General features: G+C 40.9%; 4 protein-coding genes and 1 long non-coding RNA gene across 10 annotated transcripts; 1 reads left to right on the top strand and 4 right to left on the bottom strand.

Annotated features, from left to right (window-relative positions):
- Window positions 1–934: 934 nt before the first annotated feature.
- Bel (ATP-dependent RNA helicase bel) lies at window positions 935–10606 on the bottom strand. 2 transcript variants are annotated; one of them, XM_077402192.1, is made up of 8 exons: window positions 10124–10606; window positions 9383–9464; window positions 8617–9134; window positions 8047–8519; window positions 7652–7956; window positions 7238–7537; window positions 6858–7148; window positions 935–6596 (listed from the first exon to the last, which is right to left on the bottom strand). In XM_077402192.1, exons 1-8 carry the CDS (start codon window positions 10166–10168, stop codon window positions 6505–6507), a joined length of 2106 nt encoding a protein of 701 aa, XP_077258318.1. In that variant the 5' UTR covers window positions 10169–10606; the 3' UTR covers window positions 935–6504. The 2 variants fall into 2 exon arrangements, with proteins under 2 accessions (XP_077258318.1, XP_077258317.1); XM_077402191.1 differs by having other exon boundaries at window positions 9374–9464; window positions 10124–10604.
- Window positions 10607–11530: 924 nt separating this feature from the next.
- Rpl8 (ribosomal protein L8) lies at window positions 11531–13590 on the bottom strand. Of its 2 annotated transcripts, none has more exons than XM_077402188.1 (5): window positions 13452–13590; window positions 13017–13165; window positions 12622–12763; window positions 11971–12284; window positions 11531–11769 (listed from the first exon to the last, which is right to left on the bottom strand). In XM_077402188.1, the coding sequence occupies exons 2-5, from the start codon at window positions 13152–13154 to the stop codon at window positions 11590–11592; spliced, it is 774 nt and encodes a 257-aa protein (XP_077258314.1). In that variant the 5' UTR covers window positions 13155–13165; window positions 13452–13590; the 3' UTR covers window positions 11531–11589. The 2 variants fall into 2 exon arrangements, with proteins under 2 accessions (XP_077258314.1, XP_077258315.1); XM_077402189.1 differs by having other exon boundaries at window positions 13350–13476.
- A 224-nt stretch (window positions 13591–13814) lies between these two features.
- Window positions 13815–16581, bottom strand: LOC143895280 (uncharacterized). Of its 4 annotated transcripts, none has more exons than XR_013256266.1 (5): window positions 16441–16581; window positions 15800–16343; window positions 14702–15703; window positions 14497–14564; window positions 13815–14424 (listed from the first exon to the last, which is right to left on the bottom strand). It is a non-coding gene; the product is annotated as an uncharacterized LOC143895280 (long non-coding RNA). The 4 variants fall into 4 exon arrangements; XR_013256267.1 differs by having other exon boundaries at window positions 14725–15703; XR_013256268.1 differs by lacking the exon at window positions 14497–14564.
- On the top strand, window positions 14156–17752 carry LOC143895278 (cocaine esterase). The gene is made up of 7 exons (XM_077402317.1): window positions 14156–14407; window positions 15473–15758; window positions 15819–16004; window positions 16092–16371; window positions 16460–16935; window positions 17019–17304; window positions 17378–17752. Exons 1-7 carry the CDS (start codon window positions 14156–14158, stop codon window positions 17661–17663), a joined length of 2052 nt encoding a protein of 683 aa, XP_077258443.1. The 3' UTR covers window positions 17664–17752.
- LOC143895277 (proline-, glutamic acid- and leucine-rich protein 1) lies at window positions 17682–21019 on the bottom strand. Its single transcript, XM_077402315.1, has 8 exons — window positions 20769–21019; window positions 20290–20682; window positions 19827–20173; window positions 19552–19731; window positions 19195–19462; window positions 18786–18998; window positions 18425–18717; window positions 17682–18303 (listed from the first exon to the last, which is right to left on the bottom strand). Exons 1-8 carry the CDS (start codon window positions 20880–20882, stop codon window positions 17736–17738), a joined length of 2376 nt encoding a protein of 791 aa, XP_077258441.1. The 5' UTR covers window positions 20883–21019; the 3' UTR covers window positions 17682–17735.
- Between the last annotated feature and the right edge of the window lie 1627 nt (window positions 21020–22646).

Here is a 22646-nt window from a genome sequence, read left to right as displayed (position 1 = left end):
AAATTTATATGTTTTACTATTATTTATTTCACAGATTTAGTAATGTGGTAAATAGTCCAAAACAAATACGCTAGTACAAATTACAATAAATTTTCTCTTATCAGTTCTTTATATTTATGTTAAAACTAAACTAATTTATCAATATAACATTTTATTCAACTCGTATTGTTGGCCATTTACCACAATACTCCTTGCGTTGCATAAAACGAGCCTAATGATCCAATAATTTTTACAGATTTATTTAGCCTGAGAGTGGGGGACTAAACTCTTACTCGAGAAATTATAAACTTGGAGAGCAAACTCTGACTAAATTTCCAATTATTATGTATGATTTATCGTCCCTAATCGGATCTTTAAATCGATTGCCGGTCAATCCAGAATTTATAGAATTGCTTGAAACAAAATTTGTATAGTTTCTTGCTCGTGATCCAATTTTTTCTACCCGTCAAAAGACAAGTGATTAATAATACTATTTCCACATTAATGAAATAGGACGGGTAGTATCGTGATAAACTGATCATTATAATTAAGTTAATTCGTAACTTGGACGGCCACTTTAAAATAAAACACGCAGCTCGCACGCGACGCGAATCGATTTAAAAAGATTACATACATTAATATCTGATCTTATTAAAGACCGCCCAAACAACCACTGTACATTCCAATATTTTGAAGATTAATTAGAGAAAATTAAAGTCTAATGCAAGATTAAAGGATTAACAAAAGATTCTATACAATGCAAACTCTTGCTGAGGAATAATCGAACTTGGATTCTCGTAATTACAGGTCGCATGTATAAATTTTCAACATCCGGCACGAAGAGATTGGCCACGCAAGACGATTATAAAAGACTTAAATTACTCTTCCTCGATACGCAAAAATGTCGGAGCACGCAGGTGCAAGGGAAGCGACGAAAGAGAAGCACACGCCTTGATCCTTTTGTAATCTTTATTATATTCATTTTTGTAGAAGTCTCCTGTCACTCTCTCTTCCTTCTCTTCGCGTAATACTATAAATAAACGGAAAAATTCACCGAATGAAAGAACATCGAATTAATATGCGATCGTCCCGTATGAGGTAATTTCTCTTTTTTTTTTTTTTTTTGTAACAATATTGACACTCTACATCAATTCTTCACGAGCATACGTTTTAAATATGCCTGTATACACACGCGACAAGCGCGTGTACAGGAAGAGCGTCTGGAACGCTGAGAAAGTGAGGAAAAGAGGAATCGAAGAAATGTAAAGGAAGAAAAAGAAAAGAGAAACGCGCGCAGGAAGATTTATTGCTAATGAAGAATAAATATACGACGCATGCTGATGAACCTCTTCCTTCTTCCTCTTTGATCAATTTCTCTTCCTCCCCTTCCCCCCCGTCTTTGGAGACACTCTCCTTCCGTCAATTTACCCAACGTGCACATATATATGTATGTATTGTGTGCATATATCATATACAAATACATACATATAGCCGTGCAACAGTTCATCGGAACATTCGGTAATCTTTGTTCGAAAATATTCGGTTTTTTTCGCCTCTACATTAGCGCGTGTAAATGTGCAAATTATTAAATAAGAGACCGACAGAATGGTACGTTCACCGTTCCGTTCAAAGACACCCCTCCCGCACTGGGCAATGCGAGTGAAGTGATTAGTAGTATCATTACGGTTAAAAGTTAAATAACGCGTGAGGAGTGTGTCGCGCGACGCATCGTACGCATGTCGCCCACCCCTCCGCCGACGGGGGGGGGTCACGACCCCCCCCCATCGTTTTTTTTCACCGCGCGCAGCAAAAATTGAAATTTTTCCTTCCTCCTTTTGCCTCCCGCGCCCACCTCTCGCATCTCCCCCAACGATCCGATTACATGCGCACGATTATGCCGTCCTCGTACCAAATCGAAAAAACGCTCGGAACAAGTTAGAAGACGTTTCTTTTGCCATCCCACCTCGCTGCTGGCGCTCCTCCGGAGAAACGGGCGCGCTTCTCTCTTTTTTTCCTGCGTTCCCTCACCCCCGCGAGAGTTCGCGCTCTCGTCACCTCCCAATTAAGGGGGAGGATCGCGCAAGAGTGGAGAAACCACGGAGAATGCGCGCGCCCGTTCCTCCTCTCGTCGTCGGGAATCGAGCCCGATCGAGCGCGCTTATAAATGTAAAATAATAAAAAATACAAGACTACTCGCACGTGAACAATTTGCGCCGCGACTCGCCGGCGACCACCTCCTCCCCCCCGTCTCGCCCGGCGTTCAATTGTATTGTATTTGTCGCGCACGCATTCGCGTTTTTACATTTTTCATACGATGTGCGATGTGTTCCTCTGCGGAATTTCCTCTCCCTTCTTCGATAATGATTGCAGTCACAGTCAACGCCGCTTTTCCCTTCTCCCTCTGTTTTTATTATTTTTATTTTTCCCCTCGTTCCCTTTGATGCCTGTGTTCGTTCGATTAGCCCCTCTCTCATTCTCACACTTCTCGCCAACCTTTTCTCTCTTCCCTCGCACTATACTCTTTAAAATTAATCTTTTGTCTGATCATATATTCCGCGTTCTTTATAACTGTAATCCGTAAAGTGTTTTCTTTTATTTATTTTTCCCCCTAAGGCTGCTCGTCCGATATACTTCAGAGGACCAAACATGAGAAAAGAACGTGTACAGTACAGAAGACATACATTTACTGTTTACCTTCCGAAACGTAGAAAATAAATACTAAATCGATCAATAAATAATAATCGCAGTTATCGTTCTCTATTTCTCCTAAGTATTGCTAATACGCTATTAAAAAAAAAAAAAAAAAAAAAAAGTCATAGTACCGCACGTTTAAATTTATACACATTTGTGTCGGTTTACTACACGGTGGACATTTTGACTATCTTGCAGGAACGTTCGACAATAATCAGGTTTCGACGTTAACGTCATCGCGGGAGAAATAACGAAGCGAAAGTTTCTCTGCCAATCGGTGATCGATATACCGATCGTGGACGCTGTCACGTTGAAGGGAAAATATTTAAGTTAAGGGGACAACGACACGCGGAAGTGACGTACGTTGTAATCGCCGGCCGCGCTCGAAATGTATCCCTCTCTCTCTCTCTCTCTCTCTCTCTCTCTGCCCACCATGTAAGTCGAAAAAGAAAAAAAAAAGGTTCGTTTCGAAATGCAATAGGACTGATTAAAAACGCGGCGCGACACGCGATCGACGCGTCCGCGAAATGCCTAAACGCGTCGTACAGTTGAACTTTTAACCCTTAGATGCGTGGCCTCCTAATGGGATAAATTTTCAAGTCGCGAACAATATCGACAAAAAAAGAATTACCTAAGAAGAAAGAAAAGGTCTCAAAGTCCCACCCCGTTTTCATGTATCCAAGAGTTAACGATAAAAAAATCTTTTATCGTGTACGTTTAAATTGGATCCGTTACGCAAATCTGCCTTTGTTCGCCAAAATTTCAATTCTCCCCGTGGGAATCGGGAACTCTACCGATACCTTTTCCTTCGTCACTTTTTATAAAATAATACAAAATAAAATAGGAAAGAAGACGCAAGAGAAGCCCGCGTGTACGTAACGTCAGTCTCGGAACCGACGTCAGAGTCTTCCCTACGAAAATGATATACACGTTGCCGTACACGAGAGATCGGCACGGCGGCGTGAAGGACCGATACCGCCGTCCGCGAAAGGATTCTCCGTAATTAACGTTCTTGGCGGGGACTCCGAGAGCCGACGTAATAATAGCCTCGATGACGAATCGTATTAAAAAATTTGAGAACACTCGCACCCAACGGTCGGAAGCCAACGATATCTTTTTTTTTTGTGTTTACCTCGTTAAACGCTACCCCAACCCCTTGAATGTTCTATGATGAAATAATTATTCGATCCCTCTCGTAAAAGAGGCATTCACACCTTGGTCCACGGTCACACGGCATACGATTCCACGCACGCGAATTGCACTATTAAATCTAGTAATATAACAGGTATAAGTATGACATGTCTAAAAATCCTGTCGGTTGTGACGCAAATCGAATTTGTACTTTTTCCCCTCACGTAGTAGATTATATAGACGAAGAACCCGACGTTTTTTCGTTTATTTTTTTTTTTTTAGCACAAAACGATATCGACATCCTACAAAGCCATATATCCAACGTCATCATTCAACCGGTAAATTACTCGCAAGCTCGCGTCATCTATCATATCGTTTAATGCGCGTTTACTTTAAGCAGAAACAATGCCCTAGAAAGGTCCCCCGGGACCGCCGCAAGAGCCTAGCGTTCAGCCCTCCCCGATCGGACAACAGCCACGTTGTCTTGTGTTGTGTTAACTGTTTTAACGACTTAATATTCTTGTTCTCAGCTCAAACAACCTGAGCTAGTTCACCTTCCCGACATTCAATACCGATTAATTAATACACATTTATTTGTATTTGTTATCCCGTTAATTGTTCGTTTCATCAATTCGCGTGGAAATTGAATGTCACAAGATCGTTCGATATCACAGTCGTTTTTCAATTATTTTAGTGTTATGTATTTATATATATAACGCGCGTATCATACTGATAAATACAGCTAGAAAATAACATGAGTGCACCCCGTGTGTCTCCCTCAAGAGGCTTATGCTGCTTTCTATCTTTTCCCCCCTCCCGTTTATTTGTTGTTTTTTTTCTTAATGAAGATAGAGCCCGCTATGTCAATGCAAAAAGCATCTCTCCCTTTGCTCTTTGTTTTTAATACCCCTCTGTAACTGCAACCGTATTTTTAATCTGTCTCAATATAATTTATCTTCCATATGAGCACTCACACATTCGCATTCGGTACTGCAGACTAAGATTTTCTTTTTATAAAGCGCCATACCAATTTCGCAGGGCAACGTCTCCGTTACGTTTAGAAATGCTATTCGAGAAGCACGCTTCTATACGTGGGATCAACGCAGTTCCGTCTGTAGAACTACAAGCTCAGGTACATAAAACATTTATATATACCTGCTCTTTCCACTAAAGCATAATCTAGCCGCGTTTGTACAGTGAAACCTCCATATTCGTTATAGGCATCTGTGGAAAATTTCGCCATCAAGGCTCTCGCTGCAAACGTTCACAACACTTGGAAGAGAAACAGTGCAAAGACGGCAAATAATTTTATCAAAAAAGACAGAAAGATAGTTTCTTTAAACAAAAAATCTTACGACGAAAAGTGGAAACTTTCCTTTCCGACATTATGTAACCGCCGTATATATATATATATATATATATATATATATATATATATATATATATATATATATATATCGAGGTCTCACTGTAACAAAGTTATGAGAATAACTTATGAAAATAACTGCCGGCTTTGTAAATCGCATGAACGCCGTCTTGAAAATTTCTAAAATTATCAATGCGTATATCAGGCTATAATGAAAATGTGAGATTTCTAAAGGTATCCTAAGACGTAGCCTGTGTTGCCATTTTTTCTCTTTCTCAATATCAAAACCGTCGATCCCCGAAAAATTCACGTGGCTTATTTCAAGTAAACCATATATTGCCGGCGCAATATCGTCTCTCTTTGGGGACGGCAAAACAACAAAGTACCATTCGTCGCTGAACTACAGTAAATTAAGAAAAAAAAATAATAATAAGGAATTATCATGTAATCTATGGCGACGGTAATTTGGCGTATCCTAGGCGTATCGATAAACGTGCACGTGTATAAATAAAGAATTATATGCCATCCATTTGAACGAAACAGCATGACTTCTACTGGCCATTATGGTAGCAAAGGCAATAAAATACTTGTGCATTAAAAATGTTTTTTTTTTTTTTTACAACAGTCAAACGTTTATATTATGCTATAATTACCGAAAATACGCCTCACCGTACCCCCTATAAAAGAAAAAAAGAAAAGAAAATGTGTAAATAATAAAGTTACGATGAGCCCCCTATAATCTCGACAGGAGTTCTAAAAAATTTTACTAAGTTTCTTCAGCTACTATGTGTTACATCGTTATTCCCTCCGAACAGGGACTAACGACTTACCGATTTGATTCCTTAGTGGTTATACTACTTGTGTTTCTCAGCACGCACGGCAACGAAATGTTGGATGGATCTCTAACTAATAAGTGTCGAACAAATCCTATTTACCATACTCGCACTTTTTTTTATGGTGAGATCATTCACATTTGAGATATCATCCGGCGATCCACCGGTGATCCACCGGCGCGAATACTAAATTGCACGCAGGATTTGTCAATGTCGCTCACGAACAAATGTAATATAGTGGAATTTAAACATAAGTATTCTTTTTTTTCTGCTTCTCATCCAAAAACTCGGAGTGCACAGGCAGTCGAGCGAAAACGTGAATACGTATTATACGTGAAACTGTCTGTACTCTGCGCATGTGTACATGTATACGCGCGCAAAACACGTGCGTGTAGTGTCAGACATAATAATAATAATGTCTCTCGTGTCTTCCTTACATATAATTGAATTTGCGTGTAGAGTAATAATAATTATGATGAAGTAGAAAGAGATGAAAATAATCATCTACTTGTCCCACCAGTCGGGGCCGCCGCTGTTGCCATTATTAGTGGAATTATACGATGAATTAAAGTTACCTCCGTAATTTGAATAACCGCCTGTAATAAGAAAAATAAATAAAATATTGTAAATATTGTGTAAAAAAAACAGCAATTATACTATTTAGATATCCCATCAGCATTTTAAATTAATATTATAAAATCAAATATTAATAAAACATTTTAAATTAATATCAGAAAAAGAGAGAGAGAGAAAGAGAGAGAGAGAGAGAGAGAGAGAGAGAGAGAGAGAGAAAGAGAGAGAGAGAGAGAGAGAGAGAGAGAGAGAGAGAGAGAGATATCCTGTTATTAATCATTTACCTCCGTAACCACCAGGTCTAGATGGCCCATTACTACGACCAGGCCCAGAACTGGGTTGTTGACGATAATCTCTTGCACCAAAGCCGCCGCCAGCGAAGCGTCCCTTGGTGCCACCACCACCGCCGCCGCCGCCGCCACCTCCTGGTCGCCGAGAACTACCTCCGGAATATCTCGCTTCACTACTCATGTCACCCAGCCAAGGTGGAAGGTCCTGATTGGCTTCATTAAGCAGATTTACCAAGTCGCGTACCAGATTATGATTCTTATGGTTGAAAAATGATGTGGCCAGACCTGAATTACAAAACGAGACGCGATGTAACATGTATCTATTTTTTGTCAAACGATTGCTAGCAGTGCAATAATTCCAAAGTGAAACAAACCTAAATTGCCCATACGTCCGGTACGACCGATACGATGAACGTATTCCTCAACGTCGCCGGGCAAATCAAAATTAATGACGTGTGTAACGTGCGGTATGTCGAGGCCACGCGCCGCCACTGCGGTAGCGACCAGGATCGGCGCTTTGCCCGCGCGGAAGCGACGCAATGCTTCCTCTCGTTCGCGTTGAGTCCTATCGCCGTGAATGCTGGTAACCGGATATCCCATTGAGGCCAAGTATTCTTCGAGCATGTCGGCACCTTTCTTAGTCTCCACGAACACTAGGGTGAGCGACTCAGCAGCTGCGTAACACAAACGTAAAGCATTAACCTTTATATCGCATTACCAATTATAGATAAATTTTTATACCTGGAAATTCGATGTTAATTCGAGTCTAACTCAGTACTAGAACTTACTAGGATCTGCAAAGTTGCTAGCCTGCAGCAAATCAAGTAGGTATGAACGTTTGTCATGTTCTTCCACCCATACAATCTTCTGTGTAATATTCTCAGAAGTCGATCCCACACGACCAACCGCCAAAAAGATGTAGTTGCTGAGAAAATCTCTGGCTAACATTTGAATCTCTTTCGGGAAAGTGGCAGAGAACATGAGAGTCTGTCTCTCTCCAGTCGGCGGCATATTATCTTCCTGGACAATGCGTCTTATTTGCGGCTCGAAACCCATATCCAACATGCGATCCGCTTCATCTAGTACCAAGAATCTAAAACGCACAAACATAAATAATGAATGAATATAATAATAAATTGATTCGTGTTATTCAATAAGTCACGTATCGTTGATGTAAACGTACCGGCAATTATGCAAGCCAATTTTACCGCGTCCCAACATGTCCACCAGACGCCCAGGCGTTGCCACAAGTAGATGACAACCGCGATCCAACTCGCGCATTTGATCTACTATGTTGGAACCACCGTATACGACCGCGGGGCGCATGCGCGATCGGTATGCGAATTTCCGCGCTTCGTCGTATATCTGCGTAGCGAGCTCTCTCGTGGGGGCCAGCACAAGACCCAACGGATACTGCTTACGCCTGCCGGAGGAGTTCGCTTGCGGTGGTGGCGGTCGCGGCCCGCTCTCGTAAATCTGATTCAGTATTGGCACTAGAAAGGCTGCTGTTTTACCGGACCCGGTTTGAGCGCAGGCCATCACGTCACGGCGATTGATGATGATCGGTATCGCGTACTTCTGTACCGGTGTAGGCTTGTCATATCCTGCCAAGGCGATGCTATTCTTTATTATCTCTGTCAGCTTAACCTCGTCAAACTGAAAAATTAGAAAGCAAGGGGATTAGATGTGTAGTGTGCGCGTGTGAAAAACATAAAATACCAAATTAAGTCCCGTGTATGTATCGTATACTCACAGATGTGATGTGTGGTGGTACGCTGTCTCCGGTAGCCTCAACTGGGATATCCTCGTATTTGCTAAAGTTGATCCCAGTATTGCCAGTACCAAACAGATCCAGCTCCACTCGCTCATCCCTGGCAGTTGGGACCGTCCAGTCGACTTCGCCTCTGCCGCCTCTTCCACCTCTGTCATCGCCCCATCTCCCGCCGCTACCTCCCATCCTGTCATTTCTGTTGTCCGGCCAACGATCATTTCGAACAGGCTCCTGCCAGCGATCGTTGCCGCTAATTGGTCGATCGCGCTCGGAGTTGGGGTATCTATAATCCCTTCCATTTTCCTGACTGCGCCTATTGCGCCCACCGAAGCTCCCGAAGTTCGCGAAATCGACGTCGCGAGGACTCCGCGAGTCCCGATAACCGCCTCCGGCCCTATCGCGATCATCCCTTCCTCGGTCGCGATCGCGATCTCCCCCTCTGTCTCTGTCAGTAAACGATCTTGAGTTGGAAGAGTAATTCAAATCGGCGGGTGGATTACCTGTTCGGAAAAAAATTCCACACTTATATATATTCGCTTCTTCTTTGCTAAAGCAATTCGATTCCACAAGCTAAGATCAAGCGACATTCTGCTGGCCAGTACACGCTTATCAGCCCCAACATGTCGACTCGCTATATTGTAACGCATCACTTGATACTCCGCCATAAGAATCACGTGCGATATAACGAGCGTTGAATTTTTCAAAGCAACCTCGCAAATTAGCAATTTCGACAACTTACTGTACTCACTCGCAGTTTTATGACGAAGATGCGGTGGAACGTAGCGGCCCCCACTTGGTTGGCGGGAGCCCTGCAAGTCCAGATCAGCTAGCTGCGGGGCAACAGAAAGAGAGAGCTCCAGGTTAGATCGAGCCACGGTATTCGCGACCGCGTGACATTCGCGCGGATAAAGACGATAAAGTCATTATCATTCGGTTCCCCGACGATGAGTCATCTCGATCCGCGAAAATCCGACTTGTGCGCTCCTCCCCGCCCCGCCCCCTCCCCGCCGCGCGCAATCCTATCTCGGGAACAAACAGGCGCGAGAGGAAGAGAGAGAGAGAGAGAAAGAGATAGGAGAGAGAGCGAGCGCGTCGCGAGTCGCGACACGAGGCAATAGGCATGCCGTTCCCGGAATCGCTTGCCGCCATTATACGTAGCGTATACGTCACGAGCTGGCCGACGAGTGACGACGGCCCATGATGCTCTCTCTCTTTCTCTCTCTCTCTCTCTCTCTCCCTCTCTCTCGCTTCGATCGGATAAAGGAAATTCCCCTTGCGTTCTCCACAGCGAGAACAAGCGAGAATGTTCGTCGCGTTTGGAGATCCCGAAAGGGAAAATCCGGATCGAGATGTGCGAAAAACCGAGAGGGGAAGAACGGGAAAGGGGGGGAGGGGGAGGAAAGGATTCGCAGGACGCTGGCCCCGAGAGGAACAATGCCTCCTGGCCTCCCGCGGTCCTTTCTCTCGCCCTTCGTTTTTTTTCCCTTACCTGCTGCTCTAGACCTGATCCATTCTGGTTGGCTGCATTACTCATATTACTCCGCCTCGGTGCGTAGGTTTCGCAGCTCTGTCGCTTGAAGCCCTTTTAAAGCTCGTCTACTCTTGCTCTCTCTCTCTCTCACACACACACGCGAGTCGAAAAAATTCCAACGCGTCCCAACGCGCTCTGTCTCTTTCTAGCTCCTTCGCTTTCTCTCCCTGTCTCTCGCTCGGTCTCTTTGTCGTCTCGCGGACTGATATATACGCCTCGCGCAGGCGATAGCCTCGCTTGATCGCGAATTCGCACCCGATCCTTTATCAGTTCGTCGAAGAACGGCGCGCGCCGGTCAAGTCTTTCGCTGAACACGATACGGAGGGATCCCGGAGGCAACTGGCGTGAAGGATTGAAGGAAAGCGCGAGAGGCCCCTGCCTGGCCGCACTTGACGTTGACGCAACAAAAATGGCCGAGAACCCGAGCTGCCAAAATGGCGGCGCCCCGACTTCCGCCGGATGTCAGGGGCGACGGGACGCGCGAGTAACCACGGGTGGGGAGAACGTTCCCCCTCCCCTTCCTCATATGATCGACGTCGCAGGAAAAAAAAAAGGAAAAAAAAACGCCAGACGCGAGAAATCGTAAACTTACGTTAGGAATATTTTGTATATTTATCTTGCACGAGACGCGTGCGGCGATATGACCGATCGAAAACGCGGTTGGTAATGATGTCGAGTTACCGAACGCTCTCGAACGGATACATTTTTTTAATTTCATGCGGGGATCAGGATTTTGTTCATGTTTCATGTAGAAAAGAATCCTATCGATAGGTCTGTTTCTTTTTAACTGAACTTCTTACACGGTTTTCATCTTTCCTCTTTCCCTTTTCATATTGGAGAGAAAAAGAGAAAAGAGATGAAGTGCGAGAAGTTCAGCTAAACAGATCTATAATCACAGAGTGGGCGCAACAAACTAGCTATTCTTTGTCTGAATAGATGCATCTGATTTCAAACTGATCAGAGATCCCCGCAGGATTTCCCTTCGTCGTAATAAACGTCAATAATTCGGATATATTTAATTACGATAAAAATAATTATGTCATAATAATTTCAACACACACGATAACAAAAAATCCATCTTTTATGTTTATTTCTATCGGTAGATTAATTTTAATCTCGGTTCAACTTACTTTTCATCTTCTTCTAATTTTCATAACCAAGAACAGATAAAAAGCAAGTTAAGCCGAGATTAAAGTTAATTTACGTTGGTAGAAACAAGCATTAGGCAAGTCCCGAATGAGAGATTATGCCATCCAATTAAACATAGGTGCAGGAAAGATCGGTTCTAAAAAAAGCTCAGTTTCGGTTTCAGTTGCCCAAAATACCTCACTGGAATTCGTAGAATTTGTTCGATTGTACAGCGAATGCAGTTTTGTAAATGTTTTCCTTTATTGTACAACGTGTCACCAAATTTAGCGTTTAATCTAGTCGTCCTTCTTCGCGTCGGTCTTGCCTCCCCTGATTCTTCCGGTACGACGAGCAGCAATAAGACCGATCTTACGACCGGCGCTGGTGCCACGCTTGACGGTGGACGCCTTACCGATGTGTTGATGGTTACCACCACCGTGAGGATGCTCCACGGGATTCATGGCAACACCACGAACCTGAAAAAGTTTCGAGTGTCTCAAATACGGCGAGAAAGCACCACAGGCTCGATGCAAAAGAGCTTTACGTTAATTCAGTTGAAAAAAATTTCCACAAATTGAAATTCTTCAGGTTTCAAATGTCCAATTGCCATCATTAAGAAAATTGAATTCTTCGTTACACATCGTCTCAGCAACGAATGTGAAAATCAGAAGGCATACCTTAGGCCAGCAATTCCTCTTCGCCTTGTACTTGTGGTAAGCCCTACCGGCTTTAAGTATAGGCTTATCTATACGTCCACCACCAGCGACGATCCCAACCATAGCTCTGTTGTTGGAAGGAATGACTTTCTTCGCGCCCGAAGGTAACTTGACCCTAGTTTTCTTGGTGTCGGGGTTGTGGGTTATCACTGTGGCGTAATTGCCAGAAGCTCTGGCCAATCGGCCCCTGTCACCGGTCTTCTCCTCCAAATTGCAGACAATTGTACCTTCTGGCATCATGCCGACTGGCATCACATTTCCAATCTGGAGGTTGGCTGGAAAACGTTACATTTTGTCATTAATAAAAATTCATATGTAACGAGGCCAAGAAAAACACTCTAGATATACGATCAAATTTAAAACAAACGGCAAATAAGAGCAAATAAATTATACAAATATACTATATAAACTCATTTTTATGTTTATATTAAAGTTACTTTTTATATTTAATATTATTTGCTATAACATCAGCATTTTGCTCTTATTTGCCTTATGTTTCAAATTTAATATGTAATAAATTCTTATAAACGAGAGTGGTTGTTTTAAATAAAGCATTATTAATTTTACACATTGTTTCGTTCAATGCCATTTAGAAATTATCGTTGAGCATACCTTTCTTTCCGCAATACAGAAATTGGCCGGTGTACATTCCCTCTGGCGCGATAAATAATTCTTTACGCGTTTTGAACTTGTAAGGGTCACGGAAGTGCACCACCGCTAACGGCGCGCCGCGACCAGGATCGTGGATGATGTCCTGAGTGAAAAAACGAAATAAACCTCATATAACATTTATTGAACTAGCTAAAATCATTTTTGTAACGTAAGAAATGTATCCTCAGAAAGAGCCTCTAATTTGACGTCATCTAATCAATCGGACGTAGGTATGTTAGAAATCATCATGAATACAAGCTGAATCAATTCACCAGGCCTCGAAAATGCCGCTCCGAATTCTACAGTCGTGCCAATTGGAACATTATGGCCAAATATAATAGAAAATTGCTCCAAACCTTGACGACACCCTTGATGAATCCATGCCTCTCGGAGAAGTCCAGAGACCGCAGCTTCGGTGCTCCCTTTCTCCTCTTGGTGTGGGATCGGAAGACGGATCCCGCACCTTTACGCTGCGCGCGAATCACTCGACCCATGGCTCAAAAACCTGAAAAGAAATCACGGTATCTCGGTGAGCCTCGTCGCGACGACACTCTCGCAACACACACCACGCTCGTTACACGTTGTGCATTTCAGATTTCAGCTGGCGCATCTTAACCTCACGATGCCGCTCGAGGTGCGAATCCATCATTTCGCCGGATTCGCGAAAATATCGAGTGTATCTTACGCACGGAAAACGAGGATCAGGTAATTGTGAGCTTCTTTCGACAGATTCGTCTCGAGCGCGGTAGATCGATGCGGATAATCCGCGCCAGCGAAAACCCCGTGCGTACCAGTGGAGCCGACATCAAACAGAGGGAAGGCCGGGAAGGGAGATGAAAGCGGAAGTCAGCCGTGATTGGGGGATACCACAGTGCTTCGCTTGATCACGTAGTCAGCCCGCTAAAACGGCGTTCGATTCAAATTCGTTTCCTGCGTGCACCTAATTCAATTAATTTATAATTTTGCATACATTTTTTTGTATTTTGTTATGCTTTAACGAATTAGATGAGCAAATAATTTACGCGTTAATTATAATAGACGTAAATAATTCTTCAAACTCACATCTAAAAAGTAATTTTCTCAGCAATAAAATTCAATATTGAATTTAAACAATTTTTAATATATTTAATTACTATAATAACTTATGTACTAAATATACTTAATCAATATATTTAACTTTATTATATTTAATTACATATTAATTATATAATTATGTTATATAATAATCGTTTTATTACAAAGTCTTATCTCTACTGTAAAGTCTCATTACAAAATTGTTTTCTTTTAAAAAGAAAATTCTATTAGGAAGATTTGCAATTTTATATGTCATAAGTATGCTGAGACGCTTTTTTCTCTCTAATAAAAATTGCGAAGCGATAAATTGTTAAAGCAATTCCGTAATAAAGAATGATGCGCATCCCCTCCAACTCGTTCACACTAAATCGCCCAGCGAGAGAGCAGTGATAATTCTTTTATTTCAACGCGCGTATTCGAAATGGATGGACGCGTCGTCTCGCTCGTTATCCTTTTATTTTGCACGTTAATAAGTGCCCGAGATGTGATCAGACGGAAGAGAATTGTCGGCGGTATCCCGGCCGCGCAGCCTCCTGAGGACGATCCGGTGGTTTTTGTGAATAAAAACGATCGTGACGCGCGTATCGTCGGCATCCGCGATCCCGACAAGGGATTCTATGTTTTTCGTGGAATCAGATTTGGGCAGCCACCAACCGGTCGAGCTAGGTTCCAGGTAAAACGTTTATAGATCTATAAATATAAAAGTATTATCAAATATATAGTATTATAAATATATTATTACAATATATAATATAAACTTACACATATAAATTCAATGTATTAAAAATCTTTGCACATTTAGCAAAATTGGAATTCTTCGCGATCTTTATCTACATATTATATGGGGTAAGATATTAACGATGTAGTTAATTTAAATTTTAAAAGATTCTATCAATATTTTATTACATTAAGAATTTTTATTGACTTATAATGACTTAGATTTAAGAATTAAAATTTGAAAAGGTACCAATTGTAATTGACAAGCCGTACAATTTATAGAATATTTTTTGTGTAATGTGCGAGTCGTAATGTACACGTCGACAATGTTAACGACTCAAACCGTTATGTGAACTGTGGCAGAAAGACTAGAAAAGCATCACAATATATGTGATAATTAAATTCAATGACCTGTGGAGTAAACGTGTGCGTCACTTTAACGAGCAACCGCGAATATTAATAGCTATTCCATGTAAGAACAAAAGGCCGTGTTTTTTTTTGCGTATTTTTTACACTGTTATTAATCGATAACGCGCACGATCAGGCTGAACGAAACATCTTTTTATCTCTCAGTGTATCCTGTCACACACATACAATGGTCCGATTTAATGAACTTGATACGTGTTATCAAGTTCATTAAATTCGGACAGTCCTGTCCGAAAAATAAAAGGAAGCATAAAACAAACCATATGAGACGCAGGAAATGATACGCGTTATTTAACAAATATTAATTATATAATTTGACATATCGGTCAAACATAGACAATTAATCACTCATTATAATAACTAGACATAATTCTTTCTGTATACTTTTTGAACATTTATATATTTCTTTTATGCAATTCAAATCGAAATACAAATTAACGTTGAATAATTTTAACAATTACTTCCAATACAACATATCAGCCATTATTGGCTTTGACTTTTTCTAATGATTTATCAAGCCTCGTAAAAAAAATAATAAAGTTATCATTGTTATTAAATTAACATCTTCATTTAATAAGGAAAAAAAAATTTTCAGCGAGCTTCGCCCGTGTATCTCGAAGGAGAGTACAACGCCACTACGTGGGGACCTCCCTGTCCTCAGCCCAGTCACAATGAACCCGATAAAATCATCGGAAGCGAAGACTGCCTCTTCCTGAACGTCTTCACCCCATCGCTTCCAGATTCCAGCGGCGGCTATCCCGTACTGGTATGGATCCACGGTGGTGGTTTTAGGAGAGGTGCGGCGTGTCAATACGAAATGAGACACCTGATTAAGAAGAAGCTGATCGTCGTGTCTATCCAGTACAGATTAGGGACGTTAGGTAATTAAGATACGCTAAGCAAGAAAGGAAAGTGATCTCACCGAAATCTCTTTGTTTCAGGATTTCTGAGTACAGGTACACAGGTAATGCCGGGAAACAACGGTATGTTCGACATGGTGCTGGCTATCGACTGGGTGAAGGATTACATATATTTTTTCGGCGGTGATCCAAACAGGATAACAGCCTTCGGTCACGGCACCGGCGCCAGTTCCGCTATAATGCTGTCGTTATCAAAATTCTGCGAAAGTAATCCCCGATAGCACGATTTATCGCGCTCTGCGTAACAATTGACGCGTCCTTTCTCGTCGTTGACGAATCATTCTATTTCTGTAGATCACTTCCACGGTTTGATCGCAATGTCCGGCTCCGTTTTATCTCACTTCGCTGTCGACAAGGACGCCTCCGAGACCGCCAGATACGTAGCCCGTAAAAACGACTGTCCCACAGACGATGCGCGAAGAATGGTGGACTGCCTGCGAGAATTGCCGGTCGAAAAATTGATCGGCATCGATTCCCAGTTGGAGAAAATCCGTGCGACTGCCCGAGGTTTCGTCTCCGGCTTGGCCAATCTGCTAACACCTGGTCCTGTGATAGAAGGTCCCAACGACGGAAGGTATATAGTGCAAAAGTATCGAGATTAAGATATTACCCCAAGTTGAATTTCTTTTTAAATCAAACTTACCGTTGATCGTTTTTAAAAGATCGCTTCCGAACTTCATGACCACATCGCCGGAGGAATCTTTGAGGCTCGGCGATTTCCCGTCTATCCCGCTATTAACGGGAGTTATGAAGGACGAAGCGGGAGGTGCCGTTCTCGGTCAATACAGAGATGAAGTGCAAAACAAATTGAGCACGGTCCCGGATTATTTGACCAGTGAGTTCATACCGTATCTGCAAGGAACTATTCCAAATATGCAGAACGGATCGCGACTCGTCCCGCAGGCTTTCCGCGGCTACCTCAACATGTTCCAAGGTGACGGCAAGCCGAATACTATTGAAAAAGTTGCGGAAGCTCTGGGCGATTCGCTTTACAACGCTCCCGCATTTCTGACCGTCGACCGCTGGTCCAAAAAAGCTAATACGTTTTTGTACACTTTCGACCATAAGGGAAAAAGAAACTATGGTAAAGACTTTCTCGCCGGATTGCCAATCGTCGACGCCAAACGATCCTCGGATGGTACAATTTATAATAACTCATTGAAATACACCATGTTACATTCTTACATATAATATTGATATAATTAACAGTCCCGTTTGTAGGTAATTTGAATCACGGCGACGATCTAGGATTCATCTTTGGCCGAAACACAATTACCGGCGAAAAAGTGAGAGATGGCGGAAAGACGGACGAAGCGGATGAGCGCGTAACGGACATTCTTACAGATATGATAGCAAATTTCGCGAAAAGCGGCACGCTTGGCGCACCTGCTAAAAACGTACAATCTAATGACAGCACTTGGGTGCCAGATATAGTTCCACAATTCTCGGACGACACAAATTCCTTCGTCAGTATCACGACAGCTCCGAAAAGCATGAAAAATTTTAGGTAACGTCGCGAAAACCTCATGTTAAATATTAGTCGGTGCATCATTAAACTATTCGCCATGTATTAATTTCAGATACTGTGAAATGGGATTGTGGACGGTTGTACCAGAACGATTAAAGTCACCGATATGCAATTTATACAAAGTACCTGTTCAGTTGATAGAACAAGGTGCCAAAGGTACGATATCCGTAATTCAGAAACCTGTCGACTCGGTCAACGAATTTATTCCCAAATCTGGCCTCAATGTCGCGAACAAACTGACAGATCAGAACATCGAAGAACCGAAGAAAAAAGATACAACGCAACGGAAAACGAACGATTTACCGAAGGTACTTGTACCGCAGATACCATTCGGTTAAGTTATTATTCACAACACGTTTATTTTATACGTATATGTTCTTTTATTGCAAAGATATATGAAATAAAAGTATCTAATGATTTGATTTTACCTCATCGTGAAACAAACTTAGAGATTCTATTATATCATCGTCAAACGATTCCCATACATCCGGGTCATCTTGCAACTTTGGTATTTTTTCACTGATTTTAGGATTTTTTTCTACCCTTTTGTCCTCTTTTTCTGTACACAACACGAAATCTTCAGATTTCTCGTGTTGCTTTTGTTTTTCTGTATTAAGGGATGCAGCCAATTCACATTCCATCTTACTTTCAGCATTAACATTTGGAATTATATCAATATCCAGCTGACTTTGCTCCTCGTTTTGTATTTTGTCTTGTTCTTGTATTACATCTTCAATCTCTACTACTTCGATCTCCTCATCTGACCTGCCATCCGTCTGAGACCAATTTATATTCATGCCATTCATATTCTCTTCTATTAATTCTCCATCGTAATGTGTTTCAACGATTTTTTGCCGTTTATGTGGTATTGCATCTGCATCTTTAAAAACCTTTTCAATCCTACTTCTTTGATCTGATCTGCAAGTAGTCGCAATTTCTTCTACTTGATTTTCATGAACAAGTTCATTATCAGGTTCCCTAGAAGTTAATATATGTATTTAATCTATTTAATATGCAAATAAAGCTGCTAATATAGTCTTATCTATACAAATTCTTGCATATAAAAAATATAAACTTAAATAAGATTTGAAACACCTACTGCTCCCGAGGTAACTGTAACGTAGGTGCAATAGGATGTATAATTTTTTCCAACTCGGCTGATACGAATTTTGCTTCTTGAACAATATTTAAATCGATATCATGAGCTGCTCTGTGCGATATTTCTAGACAGTATTGTACAGGAAATGACGATGCCACATGTGGATTCATTTGTAAAGCTCTTAATACTCGAAATAGTTCCAAGCGGCATACGTTGTGATCTTTATAAAATTTCTGTTCAGCAGAGTCCAGATAAAGATTGTATAATAAAGGTATCACGGTATTCTGCACGTTCTAAAAAAAATATTTAGAAAAATCATAGTAATGCATTGTTATAACAAAATAAATCTAGATGAACTTACCTTGTAAAATGTTTGTTTCAGCAGGACATTACCGCTGAGAATTATATTTTGTAAAGCGATAAGAGCCTCTTTGCACAAATCTGCATCTAAATGTGCAGTTTTAGATGAACTTTTAGAAGAACTCTCTCCATTATTTAAAACTGTACTGTTTTCGTACTGACTATGTTTGAAACGTTTTATTGCCCGTTTAGACAAGTGCGTTTTTGGTTGCACCTAGGCAAAATGATAATTGTCTATTAGATAACTTTTAATTAAATAAACATATAGCTTATTTGGAGTTTAGGCAAAAAATTTACAATCTCTTTTCATAAAAATTGTAATTACGATAGTAATGAAACCAGTTTAGAAACTTTATAATTATTAGATGAGTACAAAGTGAACATTTAATTGATAATTAACCGAAACTTACAGATAATAACACACAACTTCGTTCTGGTGTTATATCCTTCAATATGCACGTAACACATTCATTTGCAATTGTCTCTATTCCCGACAACGAACTCGTATTAATTAACCACGAACAGAGACATTTGTAAGTACGTATCCTGACATTTCTAAAAGGTTTATCATTATCACTAAATGTCATTTGATCTTCGGAGCTGACACTCGTCCATTGCAATGTTTGTTGGAACAACTGTAATATGATCGTCCCATATGGTACTAGTTCCTGAGCAAATCTGAAACATACATTTACATTACGAACCATGGTTACCCAATGATTAGTCAATAGAATATATATTTTATCAAAATTTCTATGCATATATACCCATTTATAAGCGCATCCAAAACTGCGAGCAAACTAATGTGCAATTTTGGCAAGATGACGTACAGCATCTGTTCCTTAAAGAAAGTTTTATTTTTTAAATTTAACGGCGTTATTGCCAATCCTCGACATAAAACTCCCAGAATATCGTGAGGTAGAACAGAATTTCTTGCATCATATCCACTGAAATTTTAAATTAAATGTACATTTCAAGATTTTAAATAAGAGACGTTAATGTGTAATATCATTTAATAAACGTAAGACTTATAGATCAGTACCGTAACATTGAGGAAAGATAAATGCACAAATTTGCGAATCTCTGTTTCTGCCCATTGTAGTATTGCTTTACGTCTCTATTAGAAATAGGTGGTAATTCTAATTGATCCCAGATGTCTACACTCTCCAGCTCTATTAATCCAGAAAACAGTTCGTCCATTATAGCATGCAAGCTATTACAAAGCAACGCTTCGTTGAACATTGTTGCGGTGTATACAGATTTAGAAGGTGGTGGTTTAAACGAGCGTTCTGTCGCTTTGGATAGAAGAACGTAGCATCTTGCACTAGCGTTGACCAAGTTCTCTTGTCTGGAGTCAATTTGTAATAAAATCATTTTCTTTATCAGTCCCTGGAAAATGTTAAAACAATAAATTTCTTATTCGTACACGATCTCTTACGTTGATCAGCATTAATGCGCAACGTAAAACATTTAGCTAATAGAATAAAGTTTGTCGAACCCATTACCTGAAACCTTTCGCAAACTTCAGGATAATGATAAAGTAGAACAGCGACCAAGTAATAGATTGCACCACATTTTGCGTCTGGTTGCAATGCGCTAAGAACGTTTATAAGCTGTTTCACATGTTGCATGGAGATCTGTTTGTGCAATTCTGGAATTTCCTTGCAGTGCTCGATTAAAACTCCCAACACTTTGCACGCCAGTATCAAGTTTTTCGTGCTAGTGTGCACATTTTCCAATACTTTCGTGGTGTTGACTATCCAGAATAAACCGTACTTGGAAAACGTATCTCTGGAACACGTGGGCAAGATTCTTTCCAGGATAGGTAAAAAATCGCATCCCCCTTGATTTATACGAGAATTCACACTTTTTATAAAGACATTTTGAACAGCGTCAACCTGAAATTTAAACGCGAGCGACATGTTGTGCGAAGTGTCTACAAAAAAATTAAGAAAGAACGTAAGAAGATATTTGCTTCGCGTACCTCGTGGCTATCAAACGGCACGTCGTTGTTATCGACCATTAAATCGTGCACGAACGATTCGAATTCTTCCGAATTCACGTCGAAGGAATTCACTAATCTGGTTATCGATGCCATTGTTACGTATTTATTATTATTTTACTTGTAAAAATCACATACTTTGATTCTTTTCTTATGTGTTTCCTAGAGGAACGGCTTCCTGTTGAGGTTAAATTAAACTGGGTACACGTGGTAAAGCGAGGTTAGATGTTTATGATATCTCGTGTAAGGGAATGCCGACAGATGGCGACACGTCAACCTAATTACAAAACGTATATTCGAGAGCTTTGACTATCGATCTAGTCAAAATAGGTATATGAGAATAAGAGCATAAACAGATGATTTATGATTCTTTATCATGATCTCGGTTAGCGTAGAAAACTAATTGCATTCGTATTTCTAAATTACAAAAGTATAATCTGTAAAAAAGATTCGATATATATATATAAATATAATAAATACTACGATCGCACGGAGTTTGCTTGACGAAACTGTCGCGCGATTGCGTTTTGCCAACACAATATATTAAGTAGCGGATTCTTTTAGTTAAATGCAATTATAAAGTTTAAAAAGAAAGGATCGTATGATGCTTTGACCGTTTTTAAGCGGAGTCTACAATTTAGCTTTAAGACTTTAAGCCAGAAGAAATTGGACCAATCCTAGTCGATTATTCTTTTTACATTGAACTGCGATTTGTGAATTTCTTATGGCTTAATTAAGGCTTAAACCACTTATTTATTGTAAACCGGGACTAGACTTGTCCGACGATTGTGACGTTCCAAAAGAGAACAAATCTTACAATTAGGTAAAAGAGCGACTCTTAAATTACTTATACGATTCCTAAAAAGAGCTATTTCGAGCGAAGATCGACGAGAAGTGCGTGACTAATTTTAATTAGTTCTAGCTAATACAGGCGAAACTTAGAGAAACTCAAAGTAACTTGTGCATTTGCGTTTCAATAAGAACCGAGAAATCGACGTTAATACAAAAAATATCGGTCGAATGTGCTTTCCTTTTTCCGTCGAATGACTCGGATTTTACGTTTTCAATTTACCGTTAATTTTTTACAAATTATACTTTTCCACGCGAGAAGCGCGCAAAATCGCCGAAACCTACTCGTTTTCGCTCGCGTTTCGAGCGTCAATCGTTCGATGCTCTTTCAAAAAAAAATCGTACCAGAAACTCCGCAGAGCGCGAACGCGATCGGCGCTCGGAAATTCAGAATTCAGACGTTACGTAAAAGACGGTTGAAGTAGAAAAACAACGTGAATCGCGCTCTTCGAGAACAAAAGGCGCAACAATGGCAGTTGCACGCTGACGCCGCTATTAACGCCCTCCCGCCCCGCCGTTTCTCGGAACTTCTTAAATTGCGTTTTGCTGCTCCTGGCGTGTTATTCGCGCCACGAACGAAAAGGATCACGCATTGTAAACGCAACGGAGGAGGATTGCGCGGCGCCGCATCTACTGCTTATTGTTAGCCCAGATGCGCAAGAAAGCTTCAGCCGATCTCAGCCGGCTGGCTATAATCCGAAACAGACGCGGCGTTATTTTCACTCTCTTACAACGTGTTTACTTTGACTACGTTTACACGGCGGCTTATAATCCAACTTAATAACTAACGTGTACCATCCGATCAAAAATTTTTCTCCTTTTGGTGATAATAATGATTTAAATAGGACCTTTTTTTACACTCAAACTACAATTTCTAGTGTATATATCATATATATATCAAAAGAGATTGATTCAAGTGTTTAAATTTAAAATACAGGCTGTTTCCATAGTCACTATAGTTTACGTGACGTAAACTATACAGTGAATGTGGGAACACCAACTATAAAAATA

Source organism: Temnothorax americanus, unplaced genomic scaffold (genome assembly GCF_048541705.1).
Source record: "Temnothorax americanus isolate GAGA-0224 unplaced genomic scaffold, ASM4854170v1 Scaffold15, whole genome shotgun sequence".
NCBI lineage: Eukaryota > Metazoa > Arthropoda > Insecta > Hymenoptera > Formicidae > Temnothorax > Temnothorax americanus.
Note: the sequence above shows the minus strand (reverse complement) of the source record. Positions and strands in the feature narration are given on the sequence as shown.